The 14,859-nt window shown below is 42.4% G+C and overlaps 1 protein-coding gene across 1 annotated transcript in view; it reads left to right on the top strand.

Moving 5' to 3' along the window:
• LOC126358244 (otoferlin) overlaps window positions 1–14,859 on the top strand; it is a 288,211-nt gene that overhangs the window by 45,708 nt on the left and 227,644 nt on the right. Inside the window, exons 5-6 of the mRNA XM_050007531.1 lie at window positions 12,255–12,441; window positions 12,522–12,708. Of these exons, the coding sequence (XP_049863488.1) occupies window positions 12,255–12,441; window positions 12,522–12,708 (374 nt within the window). The remainder of the gene's footprint in view (window positions 1–12,254; window positions 12,442–12,521; window positions 12,709–14,859) is intronic.

The raw sequence follows: 14,859 nt of genomic DNA on the forward strand, positions 1-14,859 counted from the left end.
CAATCTATTCCGGGTATGTTCTATAGGTTTCATGTATGGAGAACATGCTGACCATTCTAGTCGAGCAATGTTGTTATCCTGAAAGAAGTAATCACAAGATGTGCACGGTTGGGGCGCGAATTGTAGTCCATGAAGACAAATGCCTCGCCAATACGCTGCCGATATGGTTGAACTATCGGTCGGAGGATGGCATTCAAGTATCGTACAGCCGTTACGGCGCCTTCCATGAGCGCCAGCAGCATCTGTACCGTGCTGCATGGTGTCGTGGTTGCAAAGATGGACCTCGCCATGGACGTCGGGAGTAAAGTTGCGCACCATGCAGCCTATTTCGCACAGTTTGAGTCGTAACACGATGTCCTGTGGCTGCGGAAAAGCATTATTCTACATGGTGTCGCTGCTGTCAGGGTTCCTCCGAGCCATAATCCGTAGGCAGCAGTCATCCACTGCAGTAGTATCCTTTTGGCGGCCTGAGTGGTGTATGTCATAGACAGTTCCTGTCTCTCTGTATCTCATCCATGTCCAAACAACATCGCTTTGGTTCACTCCTAGACGCCTGGACACTTCCCTTGTTGAGAGCCCGTCCTGGCACAAAGTAACAGTGCGGATGCGATCGAACCGCGGTATTGACCGTCTAGGCATGGTTGAACTACAGACAACACGAGCCGTGTACCTCCTTCCTGGTGGAATGACTGGAACTGATCTGCTGTCGGACCTCCTCCGTCTAATAGGCAGTGCTCATGCATGGTTGTTTACATGTTTGGGCGTGTTTACTGACATCTTTGAACAGTCAGAGAGACTGTGTCTGTCATACAATATCCACAGTCAACGTCTATCTTCAGGAGTTCTGGGAAACGGGGTGATGCAAAACTTTTTTTGGTATGTGTAATATGTAGTAATACTTCTCATTTACGTTTATCTGTTATGCTCAACTAACTTAACAAACGTTGTTCAGAATACACTGTAAAAATATTAATGATTTATAATTCATCATGAAACTTCTTGACGAAAGCTTCCCTCAATAAAACAACATATCCCTAACATAAATGTAGTCATATCTTCATGAATCAGAAATACGTTATGCATTGTTGGCCCCAAAACGTTATGTGTCTACATACAGTCCCAGTCATACTGAAGTACCATTGCAGGAGAACCACGAAAATCTGAAAATGTAGGGGTTTGAGTAGACTATAACGAAATCCAGTTAATTAGTTAGTCAGCGACGCAATTTAATCAACAAAATTGCGTATTCACAAAAATCTAAAACTAGTCTTTGCAGAAGTTGAATAGTGCAGGCATTAACAATTAACAATTTTCACTTTTAGAATTACATGGCACTGAATCATGGTAGCTTGGAGACTTATGAGGAAGAAATTTTCTGAAGATTTCCTTACTCATTGTCGATCTGCCTGGTTGTAGCTCTGTCACAAAAGAGGTATAATTCTCGTCTTCAGCGAAAACAGAACCGCTACTACTACAACCTTCACTCTGAGGCACCTCAACATTAACAGTGGCCACTGAACAACTGCAGTACAGTGCTCCCACATAACGTTAGTGACGGCTAAGACAGATAATTCAGAATGTAAAAGACTTGATTAGATGTAGTTGTTGCTTGGAATGAGCTTCCTGGACTCAGAGCCATAAATTTACTATCGTGGTGTCACCCTTTAAGTCAGACTCGTTCAGAATATTTAAACAAATTGACAAGAAAATATAAATTGAACATTGCAGAATTATTTGTAGGTACTCCGTGAAGTAAACTGACGATCGCAGAGTTGCCCAACATGTTCTGGGGTGTTGCTACGGCTTAAGTTAGCGGCAGGAAGAAAACTTTTTCGACATCTGAGCTGTCTTCTGGGCGTCTCGAACTTCTGTTTCAAAAACGCAGAGCAGGCAACTGCCAGGAAGATCAAATGAATAGGCCAATGAATTTTATTCGGATATCTGTAACTAGAGTTTGGAACTAACATGTGATTACGAGTGATATTCACAGTCACTGCTGCAACCTGAGTACCATCAATTAAGAGCAGTAGGAATATCCTGGAGATACTAGAAGGTATCAGATAGATTATATAATGGTAAGACAGAGATTTAGGAAACAGATATTAAATTGCAAGACATTTCCAGGGGCAGATGTGGACTCTGACCACAATCTATTGGCTATAAACTGTAGATTAAAACTGAAGAAACTGCAAAAAGGTGGGAATTTAAGGAGATGGGACCTGGATAAACTGACTAAACCAGAGGTTGTACAGAGTTTCTGGGAGAGCGTAAGGGAACAAATGGCAGGAATGGGGAAAAGAAAAACAGTAGAAGAAGAATGGGTAGCTTTGAGGGATGAAGTAGTGAAGGCAGCAGAGGATGAAGTAGGTAAAAAGACGAGGGCTAATAGAAATCCTTGGGTAACAGAAGAAATATTGAATTTAATTGACGAAAGGAGAAAATATAAAAATGCAGTAAATGAAGCAGGCAAAAAGGAATACAAACGTCTCAAAAATGAGATCGACAGGAAGTGCAAAATGGCTAAGCAGGGATGGATAGAGGATAAATGTAAGGATGTAGAGGCTTTTCTCACTAGGGGTAAGATAGATATTGCCTACAGGAAAATTAAAGAGACCTTTGGAGAAAAGGTAACCACTTTATGAAGAGCTCAGAAGGAAACCCAGTTCTAAGCAAAGAAGGGAAATCAGATAGGTGGAAGGAGTATATAGAGGGTCTATATAAGGGCGATGTACTTGAGGACAATATAATGGAAATGGAAGAGGATGTAGATGAAGATGAAATGGGAGATATGATACTGCGTGAAGAGTTCGACACAGCACTGAAAGATCTGAGTCGAAACAAGGCCCCGGGAGTAGACAACATTCCATTAGAACTACTGACGGCCTTGAGAGAGCCAGTCCTGACAAAACTCTACCATCTGGTGAGCAAGATATATGAGACAGGCGAAATACCCTCAGACTTCAAGAAGAATACAATAATCCCAATCCCAAAGAAAGCAGGTGTTGACAGATGTGAAAATTACCGAACTATCAGTTTAATAAGTCACAGCTGCAAAATACTAACGCGAATTCTTTACAGGCGAATGAGAAAACTAATAGAAGTCGACGTTGGGGAAGATCAGTTTGGATTCCGTAGAAATATTGGAACACGTGAGGCAATACTGACCCTACAGCTTATCTTAGAAGCTAGATTAAGGAAGGGCAAACCTACATTTCTAGCATTTGTAGACTTAGAGAAAGCTTTTGACAATGTTGACTGGAATACTCTCTTTCAAATTCTGAAGGTGGAGGGGTAAAATATAGGGAGCGAAAGACTATTTACAATTTGTATAGAAACCAAATGGCAGTTATAAGAGTCGAGGGACACGTAAGGGAAGCAGGGGTTGGGAAGGGAGTGAGACAGGGTTGTAGCCTCTCCCCGATGTTATTCAATCTGTATATTGAGCAAGCAGTGAAGGAAACAAAAGAAAAATTCGGAGTAGGTATTAAAACCCATGGAGAAGAAATAAAGACTTTGAGGTTCGCCGATGACATTGTAGTTCTGTCAGAGACAGCAACGGACTTGGAAGAGCAGTCGAACGGAATTGATGGTGTCTTGAAGGGAGGATATAAGATTTACAAGATGAACATCAACAAAAGCGAAACGAGGATAATGGTATGTAGTCGAATTAAGTCTGGTGATGCTGTGGGAATTAGATTAGGAAATGAGACGCTGAAAGTAGTAAAGAAGTTTTGCTATATGGAGAGCAAAATAACTGATGATGGTCGAAGTAGAGAGTATATAAAATGTAGACTGGCAATGGCAAGGAAAACGTTTCTGAAGAAGAGAAATTTGTTAACATGGAGTATTGATTTAAGTGTTAGGAAGTCGTTTCTAAAAGTATTTGTATGGAGTGTAGCCACATATGGAAGTGAAACATGGACGATAAGTAGTTTAGACAAGAAGAGAATAGAAGCTTTCGAAATGTGGTGCTACAGAAGAATGCTGAAGATTAGATGGGAAGATCACATAACTAATGAGGAGGTATTGAATAGGATTGGGGAGAAGACAAGTGTGTGGCACAACTTGACTAGAAGAAGGGATCTGTTGGTAGGATATGTTCTGAGGCATCAAGGGACCACCAATTTAGTATAGGAGGGCAGCGTGGAGGGTAAACATTGTAGATGGAGACCAAGTCATGAATACACTAAGCAGATTCAGAAGGATGTAGGTTGCGGGGAGTACTGGGAAATGAAGAAGCTTGCACAGGATGGAGAAGCATGGAGAGCTGCATCAAACAAATCTCAGGACTGAAGACCACAACAACAACAGGAATGATTCGGGAGGTCTTCCTCTTCAGTAGCTGTCGTATACATTTTTTTCTGCCTTAAGGGTCCAGAAGACCGAAAACTCATTAGCCAGATGTAATTCGATAGTGGTCATTTGTTGCGTTATTATAAACCAAACTTAAACGCTGTCTGATCGACTGGGAGTCATCTACTGCACCAAGAAGAAACTCTCAAGCAGGAGTTGTGGCGCTCAGGCTGATCAGGCAGCCGCGATCTCTTTCGCGCGAATGTTTCTGGAAGATTTTGCTACACTCCTGGAAATTGAAATAAGAACACCGTGAATTCATTGTCCCAGGAAGGGGAAACTTTATTGACACATTCCTGGGATCAGATACATCAGATGATCACACTGACAGAACCACAGGCACATAGAGACAGGCAACAGAGCATGCACAATGTCGGCACTAGTACAGTATATATCCACCTTTTGCAGCAATGCAGGCTGCTATTCTCCCATGGAGACGATCGTAGAGATGCTGGATGTAGTCCTGTGGAACGGCTTGCCATGCCATTTCCACCTGGCGCCTCAGTTGGACCAGCGTTCGTGCTGGACGTGCAGACCGCGTGAGACGACGCTTCATCCAGTCCCAAACATGCTCAATGGGGGCACATCCGGAGATCTTGCTGGCCAAGGTAGTTGACTTACACCTTCTAGAGCACGTTGGGTGGCACGGGATACATGCGGACGTGCATTGTCCTGTTGGAACAGCAAGTTCCCTTGCCGGTCTAGGAATGGTAGAACGATGGGTTCGATGACGGTTTGGATGTACCGTGCACTATTCAGTGTCCCCTCGACGATCACCAGAGGTGTACGGCCAGTTTAGGAGATAGCTTCCCACACCATGATGCTGGGTGTTGGCCCTGTGTGCCTCGGTCGTATGCAGTCCTGATTGTGGCGCTCACCTGCACTGCGCCAAACACGCACACGACCATCATTGGCACCAAGGCAGAAGCGACTCTCATCGCTGAAGACGACACGTCTCCATTAGTCCCTCCATTCACGCCTGTCGCGACACCACTGGAGGCGGGCTGCACGATGTTGGGGCGTGAGCGGAAGACGGCCTAACAGTGTGCGGGACCGTAGCCCAGCTTCAGGGAGACGGTTGCGAATGGTCCTCGCCGATACCCCAGGAGCAACAGTGTCCCTGATTTGCTGGGAAGTGGCGGTGCGGTCCCCTGCGGCACTGTGTTGGATCCTACGGTCTTGGCGTGCATCCGTACGTCGCTGCGGTCCGGTCCCAGGTCGACGGGCACGTGCACCTTCCGCCGACCACTGGCGACAACATCGATGTACTGTGGAGACCTCACGTCCCACATGTTGAGCAATTCGGCGGTACGTCCACCTGGCCTCCCGCATGCCCACTATACGCCCTCGCTCAAAGTCCGTCAACTGCACATACGGTTCACGTCCACGCTGTCGCGGCATGCTACCAGTGTTAAAGACTGCGATGGAGCTCCGTATGCCGCGGCAAACTGGTTGACACTGACGGCGGCGGTGCACAAATGCTGCGCAGCTAGCGCCATTCGACGACCAACTCCGCGGTTCCTGGTGTGTCCGCTTTGTCGTGCGTGTGATCATTGCTTGTACAGCCCTCTCGCAGTGTCCGGAGCAAGTATGGTGGGTCTGACACACCGGTGTCAATGTGTTCTTTTTTCCATTTCCAGGAGTGTATTACTGGCTATGTAGCAAAAAAAAGAAAAAGGCAAATCATATCTGCAGATTCACTGGGCTGATACTTTTAGCAGAGAACACACAGTTTAAAATATAAAAGTAGTAGTGGGCCTGTATTGTTGACTGATTTAAATATAAATCGATCGTCGATAAGTCTGCGTTTCTCCGCATGTTTTTTTTTTTTTTTTTTTCGCTACCAAGTGGGTTGAAACCGATTTAGACCATGACGGAGTTGAATGTCGCAGCTAATGAAAACTCTGAATGTTACTTAGACACAAAATTTAGTTTTGGGTCGTTATTGAAAAACGTGAAATAAAAAGTCGTTATTCGTTTGAGACCAGACTGCATCAAAATATTCGTGTAGTTTTATGTTTCTCTGCATATCACCCAAGTTTTTTCAGGGAGACAGAATAAGACTGTGAGTGACTACAATAATCTTCTCGTAGTGTTTACGAGTCTCAGTATTATTAAAATTCCATATGCGTTTTTCTTTGGATGGCAATCACAATGCGAGCAGTGTATAGAAAATAGCAAAAACATATGAGCAAGACACGAACTACTGACGTTTTTTCGTTATTTGATAAATGTCATAGACCATAGAAAACATAGACTGCGCGTGGCGTCATTACACTGCAACCGACATCTAAGTCACTTGACTCGGGGCAGGACGCTGAGTTTCTGTTATTACGCACTATGTTGACTGGAGTTGACAGTCACAGTTTGTCTCATTTATAACTGAAATCAAGCTTTGATTACGATAAGAAAACAATTTGCCTCGTTACTGTTACACTTCTAGTGGTGCAGATAACGTGATTTCTCCCAAATTCCTAATATTAATGTGCTGATTTTAGTTTTTACTTGCGGTCAGGTGAAACGTACTAAGAGCTCTGCTTACAAGCTATAGAATTACAGATCTTCAGTGAATACTTGTTTTTGTTGCACAGACAGCCTTTTAGTAGAACTTTTCCCAGGAACGAAACACAAAATGTCAGTTTGGCAGATAACATTACTTACCTGGTGGTTTCTCAACACAAAGTGTAAAATGTTCAGTTATGCTTTTACAAGAACTGAAATGCGTTTATAATTATAAGGTCCAGTTTTTACGTAAAACAAGCGTTTATATTTTATGAATTTTGCACTTACTGATACCGTTATGAACAGCAAGTAAATTATTGTCATTTTAGATTAAAAGTATTACCTGAGGGAACTTAACTGGTTCACTCAACAAGAACAGATTTTATAGGTATAATTAGCGTTCACATTCATTTTTAGTTGTGTGTGACGCCGTCAGAAGTAGATCTGCACCACGGAGATCTTTCTCACTGGCATATAAACCCAAACAAGACCTGCTGAAAGGTTTTTTTTATGCTTTATTAAATCGTCTGTGAGCAGAATATCAATCCAGCATTCTGAAGCTGCTTCCAAGACATTTTTGGTACACTTGCAGGTTGATACATCTGCTAGTGCTGATTTCTCTGCCATTTTATAAATAACGACTATGTTTACTTACATCATCCAGCTTCTTACACTTTGTAGCTGCGAAACTGAACAAAAAAAATGGTGTGCCACATTTAGCAAATTTCACCGTTTTCTAAAATTTCTATTACCAATATCTTGAACAGAAAAAACAGAGGTGGCTTATCTATTATATCGAATGATCATATTTATCCGTGCAAAAAGGACCAGAAAATATTAGACAAATTTCTGTTTTCAACGTGAAAAACACTTTTCAAGAAATTAGTTACCACAGCTTTGCATGACATAAGGGATAACGTTTTCCTTGAGCTAAATAAATATGTTTCAAACAGTCCTCCTCTTGATAATCACATACATTAACTGAAAAATAGCTGTACTGCTTGAGTACTGTAAAATAAGGCTACAAGATGAAGACTACACAAGAAACGTCACCATTCTCTAATCAGAGGTGTCCACAGAAAAACGGTTTTGTTTAATAATCAGTGATTTTATGATTGTTTTGAAAACAGAGTTACATACACATGTGGTGGCACCTACAGCTGCAGAAGTCAGGCCACCTGCAGCTGAACTGTAGTTTTTGAGTTTGTCTGTGTGACATAAATTGATGAATTTTACTCCCATTCTCCTAACCCCTTTATTTTTCTTGCTGACAACTGAGACATTAATGCCTTATATTTATTTCAATGTGTAATTCAGAGCATCAGTTTCCAAATTTCTACGCCATAAAACTACATTATCATCGTAATTTTTCTTTCCTTTTCCCCTCTCATACAGAGATTCCATTGTAACAAAAATTGGGTTAAATAATGCTGATTCTAAAAGATCTACTTTAAGTGATACAGTAGTACAAGGGTATAAGTTATGCATAAGAGCTGTTTGTCTGAAATATATTAAGAATTTGTATTAGCGCGCGCGCGTGTGTGTGTGTGTGTGTGTGTGTGTGTGTGTGTGAGAGAGAGAGAGAGAGAGAGAGAGAGGGGGGGGGGGGGGTATGGTATTCAGCAAGCTCCCATCTAACATAAAGCTAGAAATTGAGAATTTCTACTAATTCAAAAGAAAACTGTACTTAAGTTAGCTACTCTTTTCATTATTTGACGATCTAGAGGCAATAATTCAAAATTTCTATTGGTACTTGGTAGGGACGAATATGTGTTGTAAAACCATATAGTAAATAGTAATGTACTGCAAGCAAGACCCAGTTTTTGCAGATAAAAGTAACTATTTTGTTTGTAAAATTCATGTGTAATCTAGAAAGTTTTAAGCTACCAGTGGGAGACAGACAGCAAGTATTTAGTGTAACTGCGGATGCAGGTTATTTTCAAACTAGCAGCTTTCTTTTTACTGTAATTAATTAGCTGCTGTAGGCATGAACATAACTGTGCAGTGTAGAGATAGGTACATTCACGTTAATACAGATTTTCTACAATTTTCTTGTTGTTATTGTAGATCTTTACTCATTCCACATCTCTGAGGATTCTCCATCTATAGTTGTTTGATCAGATCTTGTGCTTTGTATCAGCAGCATAATTAATCAACTTCGTACCTTTCTAGAGAAGTCTCCTTTTGACCCTAACGCTTCACAAACGGATGAAAATCTCAATTGTGAAAGGAAACTGTTTCAAAATACTCGCAGAGACATTTCCATGAGTGGAAAGTTAGGATGCATATTGATCCTTGGATGTGAAACTTGATAAATGACTAAGATTTTGGGACGTCATATTGTTAATATCTAGCTCACTACACATGTGTAATCAATATATTTCGCTTCCTATCTTAAAATTCGTACTGGATTAAGCGAAAGTCAGGAAATATAGTCGCTTATTTTCTGTAAATGCCTGATATTATGCACATAAATGAATTGACTTTATTACAAAAGCATACTAAAACATTTCACACATATTCTTGTGGAATCGTTAGAAAACTAACGCTGCAGGCGAAATTGTTATTAAGCGGTGAACTACAAGAATTAACAATGGGAAAAAACAAATATTCACTACAGAAAAGTGATTTAGTCGTTTGTTAAAAAGAGCTGTCAATACGTTTCAATTTGACCACATTGCTTTGTTATCAGGCATTTCGGAGAAACTAGGTTAACTGCACTACTACACGTGTAACAGTAGTACAACAGTTCGTTGTATTGTCAAAATCAGTGCTTGATTTCAGCTATTAATGAGAAAAACTGTAACCGTCAGCTCCACTTCACACAGCGCGAAATGACATTAACTCGGCTTTCTGCCCCGAGTCTTAGACATTGGTTTCAAGCCTTAACACGACAAAGACAGGGACATGCGCGGTCTATGTTATATAGTCTATGATCAATTTATGACACTTGATCAGAGTTGACAAGTAAGTTTACCTTTATATCTGTCATTTAAAATAATCACATGTGTTAGTATTAGGTTCCAATATGCTATCGCACGATTATCATTGATTATTTAACAAAATAACGATTTTGTGGCAACTAGCTACAGCTTTAAAGGTTCACAGTCGATTGTCAACAATTTTAGTTGCGAGTATTAATGTATGTAAATTGTAAAGAAGCTATATATACATTAAGGAAACTGTCACCAGTGGCACCACAGTTACTTTGTAACTGTCTGATATTTAAACTAATATTTAAATTCGGTGAAATTGCATCTCATTTTTTGTCTGCTATAATGTACAGAGGAATGAAATAAATAGGAAATGCTGGGCAACCAAGGCGAAATGGTGCCGGAGAAACCTGAACAACCCGGAAAAGAAGTACCTGTCAGTAAGTATGACTCAGTACATAGAAAAGTCAAAACCTCTTTCGGTAAAATTAAAACCAAGGATGGTAACATTAAAGAGTGCATTGGGAATTCCACTGTTTGTCGCGAAGTAGAGAGCGGATTGACGGAAAGAGTAAGTTGAAAGGTTATTTACTCGGAAGAACTAGTCTGACGACTTGACAGAAGAAGAAACAATAGCAAGGGCAGAGAGTTGCGGTAACTGTTGCACAATCAGCTTAAGAATTCGTGCAACCAAGCTGCTGACAAGAACAAAATACAGAAGAATGGAAAAGAGAATTGCGGTTCTGTTAGGTGACGATCAGTGGGGCTTTAGGAAAGGTAAATGCACCAGAAAGACAGTTCTCAGTTTTATATTGCTCATGGAAGCAAGGCTGGAGAAAAACAAACACTCCCAGGATTTGATTATCTAGAAGCGTTCAGAAATGTGAAATGGTACAAGACGGTCGAAATTCTGAGAAAAGTAGGATCAAGATACGGGGAAACATGGTGATACACAATATATACAAGAACCAAGAAGGAACAATAAGACTGGAACACCAAGAACGAACTGCTCGGATAAAGAAGAGTGTAAGACAAAGATGCAGTCTTTCGCCCCTATTGATCAATCTATGCATCGAGAAACAATGACGGAAATAATAGAAATGTTCAAGAGTAGGGTTAAAATTTTGTGTGACAGGATATCAGTGATAAGATTCTCTGATGACATTTCGATCACAAAGTAGACGATATTAAGTAATTCTGCTACCTTGTTAGCAAAATAACGCATGATCGACGAAGCAAGGAGGACTTAAAAAAGAAGACTAGCTTAGGCAAAGAGGGTATTCCTGGACAAGTTAAGTCTAATGTGTCAAACATAGGCTTTAATCTGAGAAAGGAATTTCTGAGACTGTATGTTTGGAGCACAGTATTGTATGGTAGTGAAAAATGGTCAGAGGGAAAAACGGAATAGAAGAAAATCGACGTGTTTGACGTGTAGTGCTACAGGAGAATGTCGAAGATCAGGTGAACTGATAGGGAGTGATGTTCTTCGCAAATCGTTGAAGACAGGAATATGTGGAAAACTCTTACGTGAAGAAGGAACAAGACGATAGGACATGTGTTAAGGCCTCAGAGAAGAACCTCCACGGTGCTAGAGGGAGCTGTAAAGGGTAAACGCAGTAGGGAAAGACAAGAGATTGGAATACATCCAGCAAATTATTGAGGACGTGGGTTGAAAGTGCTACTCTGAGATGAAGAGGTTGGCGCAGAAGGGGAATTCGTAAAGGACAGCATCGAACCAGCCAGAAGATTGATGACTAGATGAAGGTTACCGTAGGGGCACATGTGAGTTGACACTATGTATAGAGAACTGAGTCCCCGTACTGTTATACTGCGTAGTAGACTGCAAAGTCCTGCAGTGGAGCATAACGAACTGATGAGAGGCCTCGAGACTTTGGTTTCCGACTGTACGAAAGATGTAAGACCAATTCAACGCAGTGTCTCTAGTGGCACAACTGGAAGCTCATAATCAAACGAAATGGACTCCAATGTTGCTGAAAAAGATCATGCCGTTCCTTATCTTTCTCCTGAGTAATGAGAATAACTCGTATTGTAACAATTACTAAATAACAAGAATTTCCTAATGAGCGTGGATTCGGAAGGATTGGTATTCTTAATCTACAACTTTATTCAATAATTTTACTCTAACCGAGCCTGTGCTCGCGCTTTAATGGTTCCTTGTCGACGAAAAGATAAACCAAAACTTCCTTCCTGTACGTAATTCACCCTTGTATTAAATCTGTTACTTTAGGGCTTTCAATTTTTATCCACAAAATTATTTTAGTGTCATCATAGTAACAGATATTTAATGCAACTACCTTTTCCCCAACATTTACTTAAACCAGATGCCTCGGAAGCGATAACGTAATTCAGTTTCAGTTCCGTTTTTACGTATTTGTGGTTTTGGATAGTTTTCTCTTATAGTACGAAAAGAAAGTTTAATAGAGAAAAGATTTTCCTTTCTTTTAGGAATCTTCTGTTACCAGACGGAGTACCAGTTGAAAGACAAAGAGCACGCTTCATAGTACGCATCTACAGAGCGGATGGCCTTCCGAAGATGAACTCATCTATTGTGGCTAATGTCAAGAAGGCGTTCACTGGAGAATTCAAGGATTTGGTGGATCCATATGTCCAAGTGTCATTCGCAGGCCTGACTGTGAGTATTTCAGTAGTTACACTTCTACCTTAGTAACACTGTACTGTAATAAACACTGAGCTTTCTGCTTACGTTTCTAGGGAAAAACAAGCGTAAAAAAGCACAGCTACGCGCCTGTGTGGAACGAGCAGATAGTCTTCACAGAAATGTTTCCACCACTGTGCCAGAGGATAAAGATTCAACTCCGAGATAATGATCCAGTAAACAACACTGTGATTGGAACACACTTTATTGACCTGAAGACCATCTCCAATGATGGAGAGAAGGGTGAGGCATCTCAGGTAGTTCAAACACCTCGATCTGAATGTTGCCGTCGCACAATTGCGCCCTTTTCAATATTCAGAATAAGAAGCATACAAACGAATACTTTTCTTAAGAATATAAACACATATTTATTAACACAGGGTAAAGAAAACAAATGAAGAGAAAAAGTTATGAAAAGGCGTGGAAGGAATTTCAGTCGAACTATTCGAAATAGATTAGTTTAAATCCAGCCCTCCCTCCAACGAAAAACCTTCCATAATAACAGGAATCAGACCAGGTCCTATACGTTTCACTTACACATACTGATTCAGAAATACAGGGCGACGGGGAGCTAATGAAACATATAAAGTGCATGGAAAATTCATAGGCCGACTCGACAGTAGTGCATGATCAAAGAAAGAAACGCTTAATTAATGGAGAATATGCACTGGAGGGAGGATGGGACAGGGGAAAATGACTTCTGTAGCTCTGTGATAAATTTCCATCAGCTGTAGCGAAAATCAACTTCATAAAAAACAAAACTAATGTGAGAAATAGCCTGGAAATAGGGTGACATGGACTGAACAAAGTTATGATTAGAATAAAAACAAAATACTAGGTTGTAAAGCGCACCAAAATACACATATGGATCCAAATCTTTTCATACACTCCTGGAAATTGAAATAAGAACACAGTGAATTCATTGTCCCAGGAAGGGGAAACTTTATTGACACATTCCTGGGGTCAGATACATCACATGATCACACTGACAGAACCACAGGCACATACACACAGGCAACAGAGCATGCACAATGTCGGCACTAGTACAGTGTATATCCACCTTTCGCAGCAATGCAGGCTGCTATTCTCCCATGGAGACGATCGTAGAGATGCTGGATGTAGTCCTGTGGAACGGCTTGCCATGCCATTTCCACCTGGCGCCTCAGTTGGACCAGCGTTCGTGCTGGACGTGCAAACCGCGTGAGACGACGCTTCATCCAGTCCCAAACATGCTCAATGGGGGACAGATCCGGAGATCTTGCTGGCCAGGGTAGTTGACTTACACCTTCTAGAGCACGTTGGGTGGCACGGGATACATGCGGACGTGCATTGTCCTGTTGGAACAGCAAGTTCCCTTGCCGGTCTAGGAATGGTAGAACGATGGGTTCGATGACGGTTTGGATGTACCGTGCACTATTCAGTGTCCCTCGACGATCACCAGAGGTGTACGGCCAGTGTAGGAGATCGCTCCCCACACCATGATGCTGGGTGTTGGCCCTGTGTGCATCGGTCGTATGCAGTCCTGATTGTGGCGCTGACCTGCACGGCGCCAAACACGCATACGACCATCATTAGCACCAAGGCAGAAGCGACTCTCATCGCTGAAGACGACACGTCTCCATTCGTCCCTCCATTCACGCCTGTCGCGACACCACTGGAGGCGGGCTGCACGATGTTGGGGCGTGAGCGGAAGACGGCCTAACGGTGTGCGGGACCGTAGCCCAGCTTCATGGAGACGGTTGGGAATGGTCCTCGCCGATACCCCAGGAGCAACAGTGTCCCTAATTTGCTGGGAAGTGGCGGTGTGGTCCCCTACGGCACTGCGTAGGATCCTACGGTCTTGGCGTGCATCCGTGCGTCGCTGCGGTCTGGTCCCAGGTCGACGGGCACGTGCACCTTCCGCCGACCACTGGCGACAAGATCGATGTACTGTGGAGACCTCACGCCCCACGTGTTGAGCAGTTCGGCGGTACGTCCACCCGGCCTCCCGCATGCCCACTATACGCCCTCGCTCAAAGTCCGTCAACTGCACATACGGTTCACGTCCACGCTGTCGCGGCATGCTACCAGTGTTAAAGACCGCGATGGAGCTCCGTATGCCACGGCAAACTGGCTGACACTGATGGCGGCGGTGCACAAATGCTGCGCGGCTAGCGCCATTCGACGGCCAACACCGCGGTTCCTGGTTTGTCCGCTGTGCCGTGCGTGTGATCATTGCTTGTACAGCCCTCTCGCAGTGTCCGGAGCAAGTATGGTGGGTCTGACACACCGGTGTCAATGTGTTCTTTTTTCCATTTCCAGGAGTGTAGTAGATTTAAACTGGAAACAATGAAGAAAGCAGAGCACATCAGAAAGTGGAATATAGAATATCCAGTGGAGAATGAAGCGAAATAC

The sequence above is a fragment of the Schistocerca gregaria genome, chromosome 1 (genome assembly GCF_023897955.1).
Source record: "Schistocerca gregaria isolate iqSchGreg1 chromosome 1, iqSchGreg1.2, whole genome shotgun sequence".
Lineage (NCBI taxonomy): Eukaryota > Metazoa > Arthropoda > Insecta > Orthoptera > Acrididae > Schistocerca > Schistocerca gregaria.